Source organism: Platalea leucorodia (genome assembly GCF_965183815.1).
Source record: "Platalea leucorodia genome assembly, chromosome: 7".
NCBI lineage: Eukaryota > Metazoa > Chordata > Aves > Pelecaniformes > Threskiornithidae > Platalea > Platalea leucorodia.
The window spans coordinates 24,778,757-24,797,674 of record NC_138829.1 but is presented as its reverse complement, the minus strand read 5'-3'; the positions used below and the strand labels follow the sequence as shown (position 1 = coordinate 24,797,674).

General features: G+C 41.2%; 1 protein-coding gene across 5 annotated transcripts in view; it reads left to right on the top strand.

Annotated features, from left to right (window-relative positions):
• NRXN3 (neurexin 3) overlaps window positions 1–18,918 on the top strand; it is a gene marked incomplete at both ends in the record, with an annotated part of 985,035 nt that overhangs the window by 221,117 nt on the left and 745,000 nt on the right. For 2 of the 5 annotated variants that reach the window (XM_082316885.1, XM_082316884.1), the window contains 2 exons: window positions 2,196–2,474; window positions 9,649–9,810. In XM_082316885.1, the coding sequence (XP_082173011.1) occupies window positions 9,709–9,810 (102 nt within the window). Of the gene's footprint in view, window positions 1–2,172; window positions 2,475–7,822; window positions 7,868–9,648; window positions 9,811–18,918 lie in introns of those variants that run through there. The other 3 variants (XM_082316881.1, XM_082316882.1, XM_082316883.1) reach the window with 3 other exon arrangements.

The following is an 18,918-nucleotide window of genomic DNA, read 5'->3' as shown; positions in this document are numbered from 1 at the left end:
TGTTTGACCATCCTCAAGATGAAATGTTTTTTTGTATAGAATGAGAATTTCTTGTATTCCAGCTGTGTTTGTTGCCTCTCATCCTTTTTCTGCAGACCTCTGAGAAGAATTTGGCGCCATCTTCTCTATGCTGTCCCATTAACTCCTTGCAGAGAGCAGTAAGGTTTCCCTTGAGTTGTCTCTCCTTGAGGCAGAACAAACCCAGCTCTCTCAGCCTTTCCATACACATCACTCACTCTGCACCTTGAGTGTTGTGGTAGCTGTTTGCTGGACTCAATTCAGTATGTTGAAGCCATTTTTCTACAGGGGAGCTCAATACTAGACAGACTACTCCTGATGTGATCTCACAAGTGTCCGTTAGGGGAAGAATTGCTCCCGTCGGCCTGCTGGCTGCATTCTTGGTAACAGAGCCCAGGATGCAGCTGGCCTTTGCTGAAAGGGCAGGCACTGCTGACTTGTACTCAATTTGTCCACTGGGGCCCTCACGTCTTCTTTTGTAAAGCTGATTTTGAGCTGGCTTCCAACCTGTACTTTTGCATGGAGTAATTTGTCTTACTGTTTGCTCACAGGGGTGTATAGACACATGGTTCGCTTACAACAAATTATTGTGTAGAAACACACATTACTGCTGCCTTCAAATCGCCCAGATTTTTTAATGAGTTCCTTCTGTGATACCCTCAATCAAGACTGCAAAAGTCTCTGCTTAAAGCAGACCTATCACTTGAGGATGATATATGCTCATGTTGCAACACTGTGCTGTTTTGTCACCACTGTTTCATGCTGGGAGGGCACAGATTTTACTATGTAGTTATTTTTTAAGACCAGCTTTGACAACAAGTATTTTCCCTTCAGTCTTGTACAAATAAATTCTGGCTAATCTGTATTAGGATTACTAAATGAGACAAAATGAAGCAGAAAAATGCTATTAATGTCAATAGCACCAGCACTTGCCTTATGCGGCAGATTGCAATCAATGATAGCTTGACTGTTTGTACCATCTAGTTTTTCGTGCTCAGACTCACTTTCACAGCTGGGAGTCAGAAAGGTGCTGCAGTATGGAGTGGGGGGGATCTGTATAGACTCCACTGTAAGTACAATTTTCCCCCAGATAGCACTGGTAGGAATGGGTACAGACAGCCCTCCTGCAAGCTTTACCATCACTGTCCTGTATTTCTTCCACTGGGCAAAACCAGGGTACGCAGCTGGCTCGAGTCACGTGAGCGCGCTACGGCAGCAGAGCTGGCTCCGACTGACTGTGGAGGCCCAGGTACTGGGAAGCAGACTTCCAGCTCACATGAAGGATTTTTATGGTATTCAAATGCTGCCTTCAGTTGCTAAGAAATTAGTTCAGTCATTTTCCTTACTGTACATAAGAGATTTTTTTTTTTTTCTTAATGAGGAACTATTTCATGTCATGTGCTGTGAATATCTCCCCCATGTTTCTTTTTGCTGTATGAAAGAAGATATGCTTGTCTAGTACAGGTTTTCTGGGTAAGGTGATCAAACAGGCAAAGTTCTGACACGTGTTTACCAGCAACATCGTTACTTACGGCTGTGGACAAAATGTTTTGTGTGGCCTTCCCTCATGCTTTCAGAGAAGGAAACTATATGATACTTCATGTGGCTCTCTTGTCTGCTTGGTCTCTCATTCAGTTGAAAGAAAGGGGCAGCTCTGTCCAGATTATATTCTGATGCCTGTCTTAGATTGCCTGGCAGATGGATTAGGATAAGTTCAGATGACATTAGCAATGAATCTAAATACTTATCTTTGGGGAATGTTGGTTTCTTTTGGAAAAATGCATACGTGACGGTCATGTTGTGAATAATAGAGCTTTACATCGTTCTCCCAAAAAGGATTTGAAGTGTCTTTATAGCAGTGTCTTTAAATGTACTTTTCCTAGACTCCACTGCATACTTTTGAACGGTCCCTATGGTGACAGTGCTGCAGTGAAACTGAAAACACAGCACTGAAATTCTTCGGTACCGAGGACCCTGCTGTTAATGCTCTTGATAGCCATATTACAAGAGGAGCTGTACAGTCATTAGCATGCCATGATATATAGTTGTATAGAACGTTAACAGTGCTGTGGGATTGCTTAGAAATTTCATGACAACCTTAAATCTCCTCTTGGCCGACTGCTGAATAGTTCTTTTGTTTCCCTTTTTTTCCAGCGCGAGATGAGAACACAGCCACTTTCCGTGGTTCTGAATACCTTTGCTATGACCTGTCGCAAAACCCCATCCAGAGCAGCAGCGATGAGATCACTCTCTCCTTCAAGACATGGCAACGCAATGGGCTCATTCTGCACACCGGCAAGTCAGCTGATTATGTCAACCTGGCCCTGAAAGATGGTGCGGTCTCGTTGGTCATTAACCTGGGGTCTGGGGCCTTCGAGGCCATTGTGGAGCCAGTCAATGGCAAGTTCAATGACAACGCGTGGCATGACGTTAAGGTGACACGCAACCTGCGGCAGGTAATGGTGAAGGGGAGAAAATGCTGGGGGAAAATTTGTTCTGTTTTATTGGGACGGGCAGATGGGAGAAAGTAACGGAGAAATGAGGATGCTCAGTGGAATTGCTAGAGTTTCTCCACCTTTTCTGGATTTTGGTGTCTAAAGGACAGTGGAAAAACAGTAGTTGATGAGAATTTATCCCTGTTGCAATATCTTCATTTCCACTTTATTAATTTTCTGTTTTTTCCAGTTTGATTTAATAATAAAAACTTGTGACATAACTTTATTTTCATCTCCCTTTTCCTTTTCTCTTTTTCTATTCTCGCTTTTTTATTTTATTATTTCCTTAATTATGATTCAATCTTATCAGTAATATTGTTGTTGCATTTAATTACTGTGGGAACAGAGTCTTTTTCCGACAGCCCTACACCTCTCTCATTTTTCTTTCAGTTTTGTTAATTGGTTTAACCATTGCCATGATGTCATTATTCTAATTCTGGAAGTCTTTTGTTTTTCCTTTTCTCTTTCTTTTCTTTTGTGTGTGCATGTGAGCGTGCAGGTATGCAGGCTGGTGGGTACGTGTGTAATTATTTTAACTTTATAGCTTTGGTAATTGGCTGGAGTCTTTCTGAGTCTTCTTGATTCTCTGTTCTTCTTTTCTTCTTTTTGATTTTTCCCCTTTCTTTCTATAATGAGATTCTACTTTATTTCTTGTGTCTCTGCCTATGAGACTCTTCTGTTGGCTGTGAGGACTGGAAAAGTGAAAGGATCAAAAAAGCCAAGCAAACCCAGATCAATCCAGCACCCTACAATTCCACTTTGGAAAAGTTTTTCTGATTTTACCACTGTAATTTTGCACATCTGCATGCTGCTTTTCTAAGCAGACAACTCTATCAGGTGACGTATTTAGTAGAAGGCTAGTCTTAAAATCCTGAAGCCTTCCTCATGAAATATAACTTCAGACATAAATAGATAAGATAAAATTAAATAGCCTTGCTCTGAAAGCTGGTGAATATATGAAGTCACTAAGGCCCATCCGCTGCATGATAAATGAGGTTTATGCTGTGAATAGGAGCTATTTGGTGTCTTGCTGATTGGTAGAGGCAGCAGAATTAGCTTGTAAACTAAGATTTTAAAGTCAATTTGTGAAAAAAATATGATCTGTTTATTTGCTCATTAATGTGAATATTAAAACAACCATTAATAGTTTTATTTAAGCTTATACAATGTCATTTGCTGAGAAAACAGCTTTTGTGGTAATATTTTACAGTAACTAAGATAAAATGTATCTTTGAGTATAGGATAATAAATGCTAGGAATCAGAAACAGTCTCTACTAGTAGATGTCAGTGCATAATTTATCTGCTATGGGGATTTCACGGCTTTCTTTTAAATATTTGGGTTTGGGGCTGAAGATATTTATTTTTTTTTCCCATGTGAATCCCTGTATTTCTACACGCTCAGGGTGTCTGGGTCTTTGACGACAAATCTGTCATCAAACTTTCATGAGACTGCAGGGTTCTTACATATGGCAACATGAGTCTGTTTTCAATAGTTAATATGCAAATGCAAATTTAATTTCTTATGCAGTGGATGGGTCTTAATGATCCTATTTTGTTCAAATGTTCCTGTCAGGCCAGTAGAGGGAGATGCACCAACCGGTTGAGGTTTGTCAGTCTGGAAGGGTCAGAATATATGGCTTTATGTGATGTGTTTTTTATTTTTAGATGGTCTCAGAATGGCTGGTCTCTGAATATCTCAGTATAGCTTACTGGTTGGTTTAGTTAATCATACTTTTTATTTTTGTCGGAAATCGGTTTTCAATGGGAAAATGTGCCTGAAGCAAAATGCATCCTTGCTTCATGCCAGGATTGGTTTTGATCTTGAAGAAGCAGAAAGTGAGGAAGGGTCACAGATGAAACTGTGGACAAGAAGCTCTAACTTTCTTTTCCTAATCTTTCAGCTGGTGATTTTTTAATTTATTTTCTGGGTCCACAGTTAAATGGAAATATGTCTATGCCTCTTTGTCTTTGATTAGACCATGACAGTGCTTTGGCGATTATTAGAAAGCAGGTGAGTCCCTTACCAGTTAAGCAGCACCGCAAATTTTTAATCTTCCTGATCTGTTCACTACGGATGTTTTCATGTGATCCTGAATTCTTCAAGGGTCCAACCTGACTGGGCAAGAGAGGATGTTTTAGTAAGGTGGTGCTCTTTCTAAAGAAAGGCCAGTCTTAAAATCAAATTAAAAATAAGTAGCAGAGGTGGTCTGGGGTCCAATTCTATAGATAGGCATGACAGAATACAGTTCAACCCATAATATCGATAAGGCTGGAACTTTTTTGGGTCATCTTTTCCCTGGATACTTCCATTTTAACTTCTGATCAAGTTCAGTCTCAAAATTAAGACATTGACCCAGAACCTAAAACTACCTAGAAATTAGAATTGATGAGGCCTTGAGGAGAAGCAATCCTGCTAGTCCTGAAAGTTGTAATCCAAAAATTATTGGTAAGTTTAACTACAGTTTTCAATAAGGAGAAACCTTGAATGCTGCAGCCTTCCTGTCAGGTCCCGTGTATTCTTACTTTTAATTGATATTACTAAGGATGAAGAGGTCTTAAACCCCTTCAATCTTCAGGATAAAGAGTTTGGAAAAGATTGAAAACTTGAATGACTGATAATTAATTAATACCTGCTATGGACATTTTTCAGGACACAACTAAAAATGGTCACTCTATATCTTGACCTTATAAATGCTTCATTTAACCAAAAAAAAAAAACAAAACCAAACCAAAAAACCACCATTCTAAATAAAGCACAGGATGAAGGAGTTTTGTTTTTCTCCATTCTGACAGCAGCTTCCATCAGCTTATGTCTCCTGGTTTTGTCTGTGTGTACAGAAGAGAACGTTTCTCTACCTGTAAAATACTTAACCATTTTTCAGACAGGCTATGAACCTGTGAAGTTCTTTGGAATCTTCGCATAGAAGATGTAATAAAGGACAAAGATTACTTATCATTTATGAAATTATACATTTTGTCCTTTATTGCATCCAGTATAATTTTGTATATCCTAAATAATTTTGTATGTAAGAAATTATCTACACTGCATCTTTCCTGACATAAATTTACCTGTAAAGTTGCAGCATAATGTAGGTCACTTGGAAGTCTTGTTTCCAGCTGTGCTCATGTTTCCTCAAAAAACCCACCCCAAAACCTAACACCCCACCCCCCCCCCCCAAAAAAAAAAAAAAAAAAAAAAAAAGCCCCTGAATATTGAAGCTTTGTTAAGGAAATCAGTAGCCTCTTTGTAATTGGTTGAAAACACTGCACTGGAGATAAATATACTTCTCTTTAAAATGAACTTAAAAAAAAAAATTAGAAATTCCAAGAATACAATCCAAAGCTAAAACAATTCCAGGTAAATGGGCTATCGGCAGCTTCAGGATGCCTTCGAGTCTTTTCCTCTGCTCTTTTTGGGGCTGGGAGAAGGGGGAGGAGGATTTGCATAATTTTTTGGTTGCTCCTAGAATTAGAGCAGAACTTTAAATAGCTGGACCTTTGCCCAGTACTTTTTGGAATTGTTAAGTGTTTTGTAGCTAAGCTAGGCAAGTACTAAGTGCTGCTTTTTTTTAGATCAAATGACTATCACAGCAGTTAATCTCCTTTAGAGACAAACCAAGTGAACCTACAGATTCCCTTGCGTAGTGATTGTTAATGTCAAAGCAAATCTCCTTGTTTATTTATCTTATTATTCCAGTTAAAACTAAGCCTTCTTTCTGCCTTGTGAGAAACCTTTACTAGAAATAGGATCATGACCGTATTTTACCAAGGCTTTCAGAGCATGTTTGGGGCAGTGTGATCTGGTGGGAGGAGGAGCGGAGGAGACTGAAGGTCAGACTTCCCGTGTCTGTCTTCAGGTCTGCTGCTGACACTCCATCTCATTTTTAGCATGCTCTTCCCCCCGTTCCCATACTCCAACTCCCTTGTTTGTAAAAATGGATTTACTAATACAACATATCACTGAGAGTGAGTTCCTTGACAAAGAATTCAGGAGTTTGTGCTTGCTATACCCAAGTACAGATTATTATTATTTCATTCCCATAGACAAATAAAATAGACTTGGGACATTATGTTCAATGCCACGAAGTTTTCACAAACTTATTTCCTTAGTCAATGCACAACTCTCTGAAATTTGCAGATAGTTTTTACATGAGGCAGCATAGATCTTGCTTATGTAATTTAGGGTAGTTCTTGCCAACTTGAGTCACACTGGAACAAGGACTTGGAGCCTCCACGGGCTGCACTTCCCTACTAACACTGAAACTAGTCACCATGCAAAATCTGCTGTAAAGATCTGGAGTTCCTCAGCTGCTTAAAAGCAAACAAGAAACAATGTGTAGGTTTGAACAGTTGGCATCTGCATGCCCTGGGAAGGATTAACAAAGCATCTGCAAAGTTCTGCTAAACCCAACTAAGCGAGCTGACTGGTGAATTCTGCTAGGTCCTCTGTAATATAGATGCAGAGACATTAAATCTTGTCAATCTTCTGTCTTCGACCTTGGCACAAGCGACGCAATTCGTCCTACACAATTCCTCGACACATTTCTTCCTACAGTAGGAGAGGTTCATCTCCTATACTCTCGGATGACAGAAATGAGCTACAGGCAAACAGCCAAGCACAGGCATTTTTGTGTGCTTCTCCCAAAAGTCACAAACTCACCTGCTGTAAAGAAACCTGCAGACTGGGAAACTTGGAAGGAAGACTCAGAGTCTTGGACTCATCTTCATCTGTATCCTCCAGCCAAAGGAAATATTGGCCCACTTGTGATACTCTGCAACACTTGAGGGTAGTGAGGCTTGGCAGAGGAGCAGGAATGTAGGTGGGTGGTGGTGGGTAGAAGAAGGGAGTCGTGGTTGGGTTTGTGCTGAAGGGGTGAACTGCGTACTGTGCGTGTACAACTCTGAGGGTAAGGTTCTTGTTCAAGGGAAGCACCTTGATGGGCATTTGAAGAGTAAGTATTGCACTGTTTTAACTTTGCTTCAGGCCTGGATAATTTATATGAGGGTTGAAGTTAATGACTAATACCAGGGTGGGAAGGCTAGGCAACAGCTGCCTTCTTTACAGTCTAGATGGCATGGTTCCCCATAGAGTCCTGGTCATATTGTCCTCTTTCTCACTTTGTGTGTCTCAGGTGCCCCACACCTTTTTTTGAAAGACTAACACTAGACCATTCATGCAATGTGTCATTTTTACTAACCAACTAATGTACTAACACCCTAACGACTCATCTTTGCTTTTAGTTATTTTAATTAACAATCGTTCTGTTCACGATTTTTTAATTTCCTTTCTTCCCCCTTTTCCGCAAAGCACTCAGGCATTGGACACGCTATGGTAAACAAACTACATTGTCTGGTAGATATCATTCTTATTGTCTCTTTTTTTGGGTTTGCCGTGTGTTACCTGCCTTTTCCTCCCCCTACCCCCTCTTTTTCCCCCCTCCTTTATACTTACTTCTTCCTTTAATTTTATTTCAATTTCATTGAAAACACTTTTATTCTTTTTTTTTTTTTCCTTCTTTTCTTCTTTTTTAATGGAAAAATGAGCAACAAAAGCAACTAACACAACTCTTCTGGAAATGGGGTTTGGACATTTCTTTCATTGGTTTCTTCACCTCCCTTATTAGTTCTTCTTTTCCATGCCAGTGATAAATTGTTGGGTTTTTTGTCCCTTGCTTTTGAGTTTAGCTTTCTCTCTTTTGCTTGTTTTTCGTTTTGCTTTTTTTCCTCTTTTTGTTTTTTTGTTTTTTACTCTGAAGGTTTCTAGATCAGAACCATTGCAGGGCCTCTAGTCCATGGTGGTGAAGGCTCTCTTTTTCTCTCATCCTTTTGTTGCGGCAACGGCTATTACAGGCAAACTGGCCGGAGTTGTCCTCTTTCTCCTGATTTTCCCCCACTTCACTCCCTCCTCTTTCTCTCCTCCTGCCCCCTCTTGCTCTCTCTCTCTCTCTCACTTTCTCTCTCTCTGACCTCTACCTGCCGTGGCCGACAGGAGCTCAGCCGGTTGTTTGTTTCAGTACACACTCTGCATGGCATGTCCACGTCTGGTGACTCGCCCGTCTCCTCTTGGCCTCAATCTATTTTCCTCCATCTTCCTTTTAAGCCACTAACAACATCTAAGCAAAACACATCAAATTCACTTGCTCCTCTCCCTCCCTCTCCTTCTACCCCTCTTCACCCTTCATGTGTTTGGTGTTAGAGGTTTTGGGGACATTTCTGTTTGGTTTTGAGTTTGTTTTTTTTTTTTTTTTTAATTATTATTATTATGAGGTTTGTTTGGTATTTTTATTTTTGATTGCATGCAAGTGTGAAATAGTTTTTCCCCCCTCTCTCTCTTTCTTCCTCCCTCCCTCCCTCTCTCTCTTCTCTCTTGTTTTCCTGTCATCTTTCTGGGCTCCAGATATATTGGCATGACATGTCAAAGTGCAGCGTGTGCACGCTTTGTGTTTTCTCTCTTTCTCATCTCTGCTTCTCTCAGACTTGTTGGTGTGTGGTTGATTTATTTTGATTTATTTCCTATTTATATTTTGGTTATGAGTTAATTTGGAATATAGAATTTTTTTTCTTTTTTTTTTTTTTTTTTGTGGTGGGTGGTGGGTGTGTGTCTCTCTAGGTACATGGCATGCACATCCATAATGTATTGAAAGTGAGATCCCTCCTCCCCCACCCTGGAATGCATGATCGTCAGTGTGCTGTGAGCAAAAGAAACATAAAAAATAAAAAATACCAACCTCAACTTCATTAGTGTTTTTTTTTTTTTTTTACTAACAACCATAACTAACTGTAATCATAAAAAAAAATACTAATTAATCATAAAATCAGCTAATATGAGAAATCTCTTTCAAGGACAGTTCCATTTTCTGGCCTGAATAGATGGAAAGCATCTCAATGGGTAGACTGCCGGGTCAGCATGACAGAGCTGATAAACCAGAAAGGGGAGAAGCAGATGCTGGAGTATTTCCATTGTGGGTGAAGCAGACCAGAAAATGGAGCTTGGCTGAACTAAAAAAATACATACCAAATCTCAACAAAATCCTTAATGAAACTGACATAAAAATATAGGGGAGGTTACTTGTTCTGTTCAGGATTGTAAGGTCATTGCTGGGATTTTCTTTGTCCGTTGTGTCCCTCGAACAGGTGACAATCTCTGTGGATGGCATCCTTACCACCACGGGCTACACACAGGAGGACTACACCATGCTGGGCTCGGATGACTTCTTTTACGTAGGAGGGAGCCCCAGTACTGCTGATTTACCTGGCTCTCCAGTAAGCAACAACTTTATGGGCTGCCTCAAAGAGGTAACTATTTCAAATTAATTCTTGTTTCTGTGCTTTTGGTTTCTCAAAGTCATCTCTCTTTCCTGCCTTTTGTTACACACTCGATGTCTTTCCCTAATGCTGAATTTTACGCTGATACTGCAAGAGCTCTGTAAGGATAAACTTGTCATTCAGCTGGACAGAAGGCACCAGAATCAGACTTCTAGTGCTTGGATTACAGAAAAAATACCTATGGTCGTAGGAGAGGTGTCTTCTGTAAGCTATTAACCATTGAGAAAAGAGCATTAGAGCTTTCTAGGCACTGAGGCAATAACCATGAAAAAAAGATAAATGGCCTTTGATTACTAAGCAGCATTTTTGGGTGAAAGAATCATAATCAGAACCTTATTTAGGATATTTTTTTAAGGTTCTGGATTTCACCTGGGAATATAGTTAGCTGTCAATTTTCTAGGAAGATACAGAGTTAGAATAAACCAGAAAAATGGAAGTTGAAGGTAGAATAAAATGTACGTGTAAATTATGTGAGGAGAATGCAGCATGAGGATGTAATGGAGATGTGGCAATAATGTGTCATGTGGACTTGAAGTGTACTGTGTTGGTAAATCCATGCGGCAGAGTTGCTGCATTCATTAGGAATAGCTAGCTGGCTTCCGAAACCGTGCTGTTTCATGCTGGCCGGCTGCCCCTGTCATGCAATTAATCCACAACCTTGAGAAAATCCACATATAAGTAATAGAGATTGGACTGCCTGGCTAGCAGCAGGAACAAGAATAGTGCTCCTTTCTGGGAGTGGGGGAAGTTAAAAAAAAAAAAAAAACAAAAAAACCCAACAAAAAAAAAAAAACCAAACCCAACCAGATGAAGCATCAGCCCAAATCCGAAACTTCGTGCACTTGTTGCTCAGGTGTTGTGCCCTGCAGTCAGCTTTTGTCTTCTTTCCTATATCTTCTAATAGAATTTGTGATGATCACTGTGATTAATGGTGATACAGATATTGACACCTCCAAAATGAGTAATAGAAAGCTTACTGAAAAACAAGCTTATGTTTTCTGTCAGTCAGCTTCCTAGCTAGCCTGGAATAAGAGTTTTTTGCAAGAGTTTTCTCACTAATGTTGTGATCCTGTACTAATACTGTTTTTCACAGGGTGTGGTGGGTGGGTCTAATTTTATTTGCAGCCTGGAGGGTTGTCATAATATCCTCTTTGTATGAACATTTAATATCAGAGGGAAGGTGGAGCTGAGTTCTCATACAGGAGTCATGGAAACAGCAATGCTGAGCTAGATCTTGTTCTGTGGCTGTAACTGCCTGACGAGTTACCATCCTACTGATGCTCGACTCATGGTGTCAGGGGTGGTATGTTATGTGCCAGTCCTTTGATGCGAGCGATGGCTGTCAGAGTCTGGAGCTGCTCTCCTGCCTGACCTCTGGATTAGTTAAGGGGATGCACATATGCTGGGAAAGATCATGTGAGCATCTGACATAGGAGATGAAACTGCCCTGCTGAATACAAACTGTCATACGGAGATCAAATCCTTCTGTTTTCATCTATAGAGCCTTGGGCCTGATTTTCCTAGGCACTGAGCATCCCAGTTTGATTGAAATAAAGAGCAGATACAGCTTCTTAGTGTCTCTGTAAATCAGGATCTTAATTTTATTTATGGATGCTATGAACATAGTACTTTGTAGAGGCCATTTTTATGTGTGCTTTAAGTCAAGCCAATGGAGCAGAGAAAGCGGTGACAAGAAAATCTTCAGCAGCTTTATTATTTATATCATCATTTGTATTCTATTAGCTTGCACAATGTGCTAAGAGCTGCTTACATAGCCATCCCAGGCTCATAATGCTCTGTGAGAAGAAAAAACCAAGCAACCACTTAAGAATGAGAGGAAAAGGAAGAAAACAGATAATCAGAATGTGCTTTGTAATCTTCACTTGACTAGGCAGTGACAGGAGATGTGTATGAGCAGCTGTCTTGACTTAAAGACAGGCTGGTGCTGGCTGGCTTTGAGCTACAGTCTGCTTAATAGCAACCTGCTCTTAGTAGTGGCCCAGTAATGCGTTCAGCTGTTGTGAAAATGTGCCCAAAATGTACCTTGCCTGGCTTCTGAGGACGAATCCAGTATACACTATTCACTAAACATAAGTGTAGGGCAGGGTTGTCAGGGGAGGCAGCTGGAAATGGGATGAATGGAGAAATGTAATATTTCAAAAGGAAAGCCATGTTGCTAATTAGCACTTTGCATGTCCATTCTGTCATTCCTCCAGACCTCTTAGGCCGCAGGATGAGTTACCGCAGGTATCGCTAGGAAGGGTAAGGAAGCTGACCCTTGTGCTTTTCCTCAGTTCTGGTTTTGGCAAGTGGAGGTGACGGGGAACTGCGATTAATAGAGAAAGAGCGGCCCTAGACGACTGTCACAATCCTGACAAAATCCAGAAGTGCTGCCATAACACCGATACCTGCACAGAGCAGAGTCTGATCAGAATAGATAGCCTGTATAGGCTGAGAAGGGTTCTCATTGCGTATGTAGTGAGTTATTCTCAGACATCAAAGCAGGCAGTGCTTTCATTAAATGGAGCTTTGGATGAGTTGAGCAGAAAATATTTTGCCTTGTGAAATTCCTCCCAGGGTCGGTCTCCTCTTCTTTCCTTTGCTAGGGATGAAAACACTGATGGCAAAAGTAGCAGAATCAACTTGAGATCCACCTGGAATTAGGGGAGGGTTCTTTTAGTGTTTTCTTTATGTTTACTTCTGAAATGCCAGGGTATATCTGTGCAATGCAATGCAGCATGGTATGAAAGAAACCTGAGCTGGCTTGAGAAAGCTAGAATACCTGTGGGCATCAGGCTGACCCCCTGGGGCAGCCAGCTTTGATCCTTGAAGAGACAGAACTGGTTTAGTGCAGTGCTTGTGTGCCTATGTTTCTTGTTCCAGAACTGGCTACAAGGAACTTTACTTGGCTTTCTGCATAGCATGGCAGTGTATTTCATAAATCAATCCCTATAGGTTATGTTTTAAAATTCACAATGAGAACAGTCAACCATTGGAATGATCTCCCCGGGGAAGTGGTTGACTTTGCTACGCTGAACACTTGTAAGACTCAGCTGGACAGGGTGCTGGACCGTCTCGTCTAGACTGTGCTCTTGCCTAGAAAGGTTGGCCCAGATGATCCCTGAGGTCCCTTCCAACCTGGCATTCTAGGATTCTATGAAAATTTTTTCTCTGTGGCCAAGAAGGATGCTTAGACTCTCATCAGCCAGTACTGGAGAAGCTTGAGCTTTTAAGAAAAATATTCTAAGCTAAGAAAGTCAGATAAAGGGGTAGGATAGACTGTAATAGCAAATACTGTTCCTTTCAGCTTACGCTTTCTGGTAGAGCAATGCTCTTTTTTCCTACCAAAGTCCTAGCTGCATAATCATCTGTTCCCAGAGACATAGCACATCCTGAGTGCTGCTGTTTGTGAGCTGAGCACTGCTTTTTTTAATGGTGAGGAACATTCTGCCAAACCCTGTACTGATCTCTTGAAGGTGTTAAAGTAGAATGGTCTATTCCTACTCCTCTGCATTCGTTGAAGACTTTCCTCTAGGGGTGCCTCACTTTCCTAGGAAGGCAAAGGGATTGATGCAGGCTTTGGGGTGAAACTTTCAGCCTTCCCCCTGTAATCTGTCTTATTTCATCTGGACTGCATGAGCCTCACAGTACAGCAACCAAATTGCTCAGATGGGAGCTAAGAGGGCTCCTTGAGTGGAGCATTGCCTTCCCACTTCCTCTGAGATTACATGCAGGTGCTGAAGTGCAATGGGGCAGTGCCTAATGACCCTCTCTGCCCCTCTGCAGCTGGGAAGGACTTCTCCACTCAGCTGGGGTTGGTGGTAGAAGGAGGGGCAGCTCTGAGCTAACGTTTCCTCCTTGCACCACAGAACAGATCTTCCTTCCTTCTTTTCCTTATGGCTACAGGTTCTGATTGAAGAGATTCCACTAAGTTGCTAGCAGTAATATACCTAAATCATAAATCCAAGTGTTGAATCTGTAGTTCGGGTTGGATTTTTTTTTCCATTTTCATCAGAATTAAAGATGTCCCAATGTCTGGTAGCACTGTTTGTTTTACATTTCTCTATAGCCATCCTGGCAGTGTTGCAGTATACCTGATACTGTAATGAGGGAGCAAGACTGGAAAACAGAATTAACTTTGTCCATGAAAATTTTAAAAGGCAGAATATGCAAATAGGGCAGTACACAGAGATCAGACACGGACATTGCATAAAATCTAAGGCTTTTTGGACTTTCAATCTTAAAATAAATTGTTCTAGATGAACTCTGGGGGGGGAAGCTGGTGTATTTCCTGTTGTGGAGGAAACAAGATACACAGATGGAATGGGAGGAGGTGTAGAAGCACATCTGAGGCAAGTGAGCAGAAATGTTTTTTAATGGGTGTCAGGGAAGGAGTGACAGTGCTTTCAGAGTCAGTGAATGGATAAACAGGGAGAAGCACTGCCTGAAGGTGGAAAGGGAAGAGGATCTGTTAATAGTTTTTAGAGACACCTGTGTGGCCAGAAGGATGTAGGACAAGAAAGGTAATGACAAACAGCTATGTTTTGCATGTACTGGAGAGTCTCAGGGACGAGGTTCTGGTAATCAGGGATCGAGATGGAGAGTGGCTGGGTGGGAGATTTAGTTGTGTAGGCAAAGAGGGAAAACTGGATTTCAATCTCCAATCGCTAGGGAAGGGAGAGAATCAGAGTATTTCCTAGGGTCTATTAGGGAGCCAGCCATTCAGATTTGGTTTACTTGGAGCAATACTTAGATGATACAGATGGAGGTGCTTTAGAAGAGCCTAAGGTGGCCCCTAGGGAATGGATGTGCATGAGAGAATTTATGAAATCTTCACATTTTTCTATCAATGCTTTATTAAAATCTCAATTCTGAAAAATGTTCATTGGTACTAACAGCTTGATGGAAGCAGTGAGGTTTGCATATGGGCAGAATATGGCAGAAATTATTGCAGGGGTCAGGCACCATCTGGCCATGATGGGAGAAAGCTGTGAAAGCTTAGATCATTTCTGTCTGCAATTTAGCTGCTAGGAGCCTGATTTCCAAATGGCTCATGAGTGTGCCCAGTTGCTGTATGTACGTCTCGGATGCTATCTGTAAGCCAGGTCTTTTTCAGACCTATTTGCATGTGTAATGATGATGTGATTTCTGTTTGGGGATGCATTTTTTCTGGTTGGAGTGTCACACTGGGGAGGAGGCTGAAGGTGCAGATAGAAGGCCTAAAACATGGAGGCAGAGAAAAACAGCCTGAGTGTGAAGAGGGCAGATGGAAGAAGTTGCAGTTTTAAGAGCCCCTCCTTAACAGGGAGACGAGACAATCCAAAAGCATTTGGGTGCGCAAGATCCCCTTCTAGAGCAGTGATTTAACAGAGCCCCAAGAATGCATAAGAGGAGATCACGGCTCAGGAAGCAACAGTGTGAGGAATTTCACTGATGTGCTGTGGAGGAGGAAGTTACCACACGAATGGCATTAATTGCCCACACGTGTTGGTCTGACACTGTTGCTCCAGCTGCTCTATTGTCTTTGGACCAGTCTGTTGCCTCTCTCTATTACGTAGTGAATTTAATATTTGAAAAAGAAAGGGAGGGGCTAGTGGTACTGCATAGAAGCAGACAAAGCATGGCCAAAGGCTGAATATGATTCCTCTCCTCAAAATGTGTCTTGTTCTTAATCTTCATCTCCCATTACTATTCTCTGCCAGAGTATCCCAAATAGGCCTGATGATGATGACCCTGATTCCTAAACTTCCAGATCCAGAGGCCTGTAAAGTTTTTGGTTGCTCCTCATTGTTAAATTTCCAGTTGCATTACTGCTGCAGTGGTGGATCAGCCTACTGCTGCAGCTCTAGGCTGTGTGTATTGAGAGTCAAGAATGTCTGTGCATTTTCCTTGTGCATCTGCAGAGCACCCAGCACAAGACCTTTGTCATGTTTTTGAGTACCCTTGTAGAAGCATAACAACACAGTGACTTGGGAGACACAACAGGGGAGACATTGGCCAACATTTTGAGCAGCTCCTGCTGAAATTCATGAAGGGAATAAGAAAAAACATATTTCTGAAAAGATTTAATTTGGAGGTGGGAATGGAGACACTTGGAAACTGAGAGCAATGTGATACAAGGCAAGATGCTGAGAGAATCCTGAACAGACCAATAGACGGGGAGGGAAAGATGATGGTGTTTTCTCATCAAGTAATGCTTATAAGCTTAGTTCCTGGGCTTGGTTTGCATTTGGTATTTCTATACTAGCTCAGAGTCAGAAGAGGTATATGGTTGTTTATTTGGGCAACAGAACATTTCCCAGGCTGCTTGCTGGCTGCCAACACATATTGGATGCTTGGGCATGAATCCTGCAAGGCTTTGCAGTATGCAGTGAAGAACACCTTGTGCTTTCTGGTATGAGTGTGGGGTGTGACGTGAAGCCAAGGTGAGCAAGAGACTCTCTGAACTGAGCATCTTAAAGCTGAGGCACCTTGCACATCTATCTCTGGGCTTTTTGACAGCACTGAAAAAAACCAACATTTTCAGGAGGATTGTTTTTAAACAAATGTTTTTATCTTACTAGAGGAACTTCTGTTGCCCTGCCAGACCTCTGCTGTGCTGCCAGGAAGGAGTGGCATTGTGCCTCCCTTGTTTTGCTTGCCTATATATTTACATGTGCACACTATCCTATAACCATAAAAGAATGAATCACAACAGCCTCTTTTCTCAGGAACTGGTACTCAGTACTGCTAGAGTGAAATTTACCCTACACATACGTGTAGGAGAAAATCTATAACACCACTTATGTCAAACTAGGCATAAATCAGTCTTCTGTTGTTCGTGGTCCCAACACTAACATTTAGCTGATGAATGTCAGCCTCTCTGGAGAAGGCACTTGATTCAGTTGATTTTGCTTGTGGCTTTTTTAGGGAATCATTTAGCAAGGATGGAAGAAAAGAGGAATGTTTGTTCTGTGAACCAAAGACAAGGCAGTCATTCCTACATGGAAAGTCTGCGCCCATACTGTGAGCCAGGGAGCAAAGAAGAGAGAGGCTGCAGATTTCTATGCAGTATCGATGAGTCATGGGAGATGAAAGGTCAGAGGTGAGCTTTTGTGGTGCAGATTGAGCATGCAGAGAGCAAAGCATCCTGTGGTACAGTAACACAATGGCAACATTTTACAATTAATTCATCTGAAGGAGTTTAGATGTAGAGGAACAAACTACCTAGCCATCCCTGTAGTCTCTGAGCTTGCTCCTATTTAATACTCTTTTGAGTGAATTCCCTTAACTTTCCCCACTTCCTAAACACCAAGAAAGTAGAAGATCCCAGACTGAGAGCTCCCAGGAGAAAATGATATCAGCATCTCCCAGTCAGTTTGACATGACAAATGAGTATCTGTGACTTTGGAGAGTATTTGCGTAGTGTCTAATGTTCGTTTTCTAAATTGTTATTCTTGTGAATGACAAGGATCTCACTCAGAAAATCCAATGGTACAGAGTTTGATGCACTGTGACCCTATACTTACTAAATACATGTACTAAAAGTATAATTCATAATGATGAATAATATTAGCTCATAGGACCTTTCATCTGAAGAGTTCAGTAGGTGGCTTTTTCAAAGGAGCCTCAGAGATTTTGGCTTCTTTCAACCCGTCAGCTAAGATACAGTGCCAAAGGGAATATGTGTCATTATCCTCTTCCTTCAAATGCTGTAACTGAGGCACAGATGTGATGCAACTTGGTCAACATCGTACAGCCTGCCACCGGTAGAGCAATAGATAAAAGAGGGACACCTACCCATCGCTCTGTCACTTTTTGTTGCTTTTCCTTCTGGCAGAGAGAGCCTATGTTTTCAGTACGGTGTAAGAGTCACAACTGACCGATATTCTTAATGGAGAATACTAGATGTTCCTGGAATTACTGCAATTTTATTTCTCTGGGGAATTTTCTTCTTTGCCACTAATATTTGCCCATTTCTTCTTGTTTTATCCTTGATTTCTTTATACATTCCTGTCAAGCTGACTAGAGGATAAGTGTAAAAAACGAACTTTGGAAGATTGCACAGGGCATATATAGATTATGTCAAAAATGTATCTTAACTTGCCAGCAGAGCTGTTGCTGATGGGTATGAAATGCCCCCCCTGCTTTCTCTTAAGGGTCAGCTCAGGTGAGGAAATGAAGGAAAAATCCGGAACAGACCCTACTCCCAAGCAATCTAAGTAGTCGAGTTTGAGGCTGGGGACTGTTCAAATGAAGATCAGCCCTGAACACACAGTTGGTATTGCAGCTCATTTTTGAACATGAGCAAGGTCTGATAGGTGTTTCTCTGCTTTGTGCTGTTTCTGTTGGATTTCAGTCCGAGATATTGGGAATTGCATAAGTGCTGTGTATCTTAGGAGATTTCTTCCATGTCTGGCCAGAATAGGAAATGATCTTCCAGCTACGGATCCAGTTAAAACTTAAACTTCTACTGGATTTGGGGAGACTCTTTAATGAAGTACATGTTGCTCTGTACATTCCAGAGGTTAATATTTCATATTCTCATGTTCTCACATTTTTAGTAAGGATTAACAGCCTGGCCCACAGGAACTAAAATCAGTAGTCTTGCCAGGTGTATTAGTGTGCTGCCAGTGCTGCAGCTTTGCTTTAGCTAAGGAGTTATTCAAAGCTTCTTTTCCTTACATAGCTTAGCCCTTGCCTACCCTACAGAAGAAAGGTTTCTGCTAGCATTATTGCCTTGCCTCATGCATGACACAGAAAAGAATTTTGTCAGCTTGGCTTATTTGCATCTATAGCAAGAGTTTTGCTGGCATAATGATATTGGATAAGGGTTTGTTGCAAAATAATATGTTAACCTTAATTATTGATCAATATCTTTCATCAACTGCCTCTGATCACACAGAAAACGGAAGAGTAATGTACTCATGAAGTCCATAGAAAGTTTACTCATGATGTGCCCATATATCCATGGAAAGTATTCCTGTTAAGCAGGAAAACAATTTGAAATTGCCTCATGAAATTACTCTTTAGTGAAGGAATTTGAGTATGAAAATGAAGTGCTAGAATTACTTTTCAATTAGTAAAACATGGGAGATC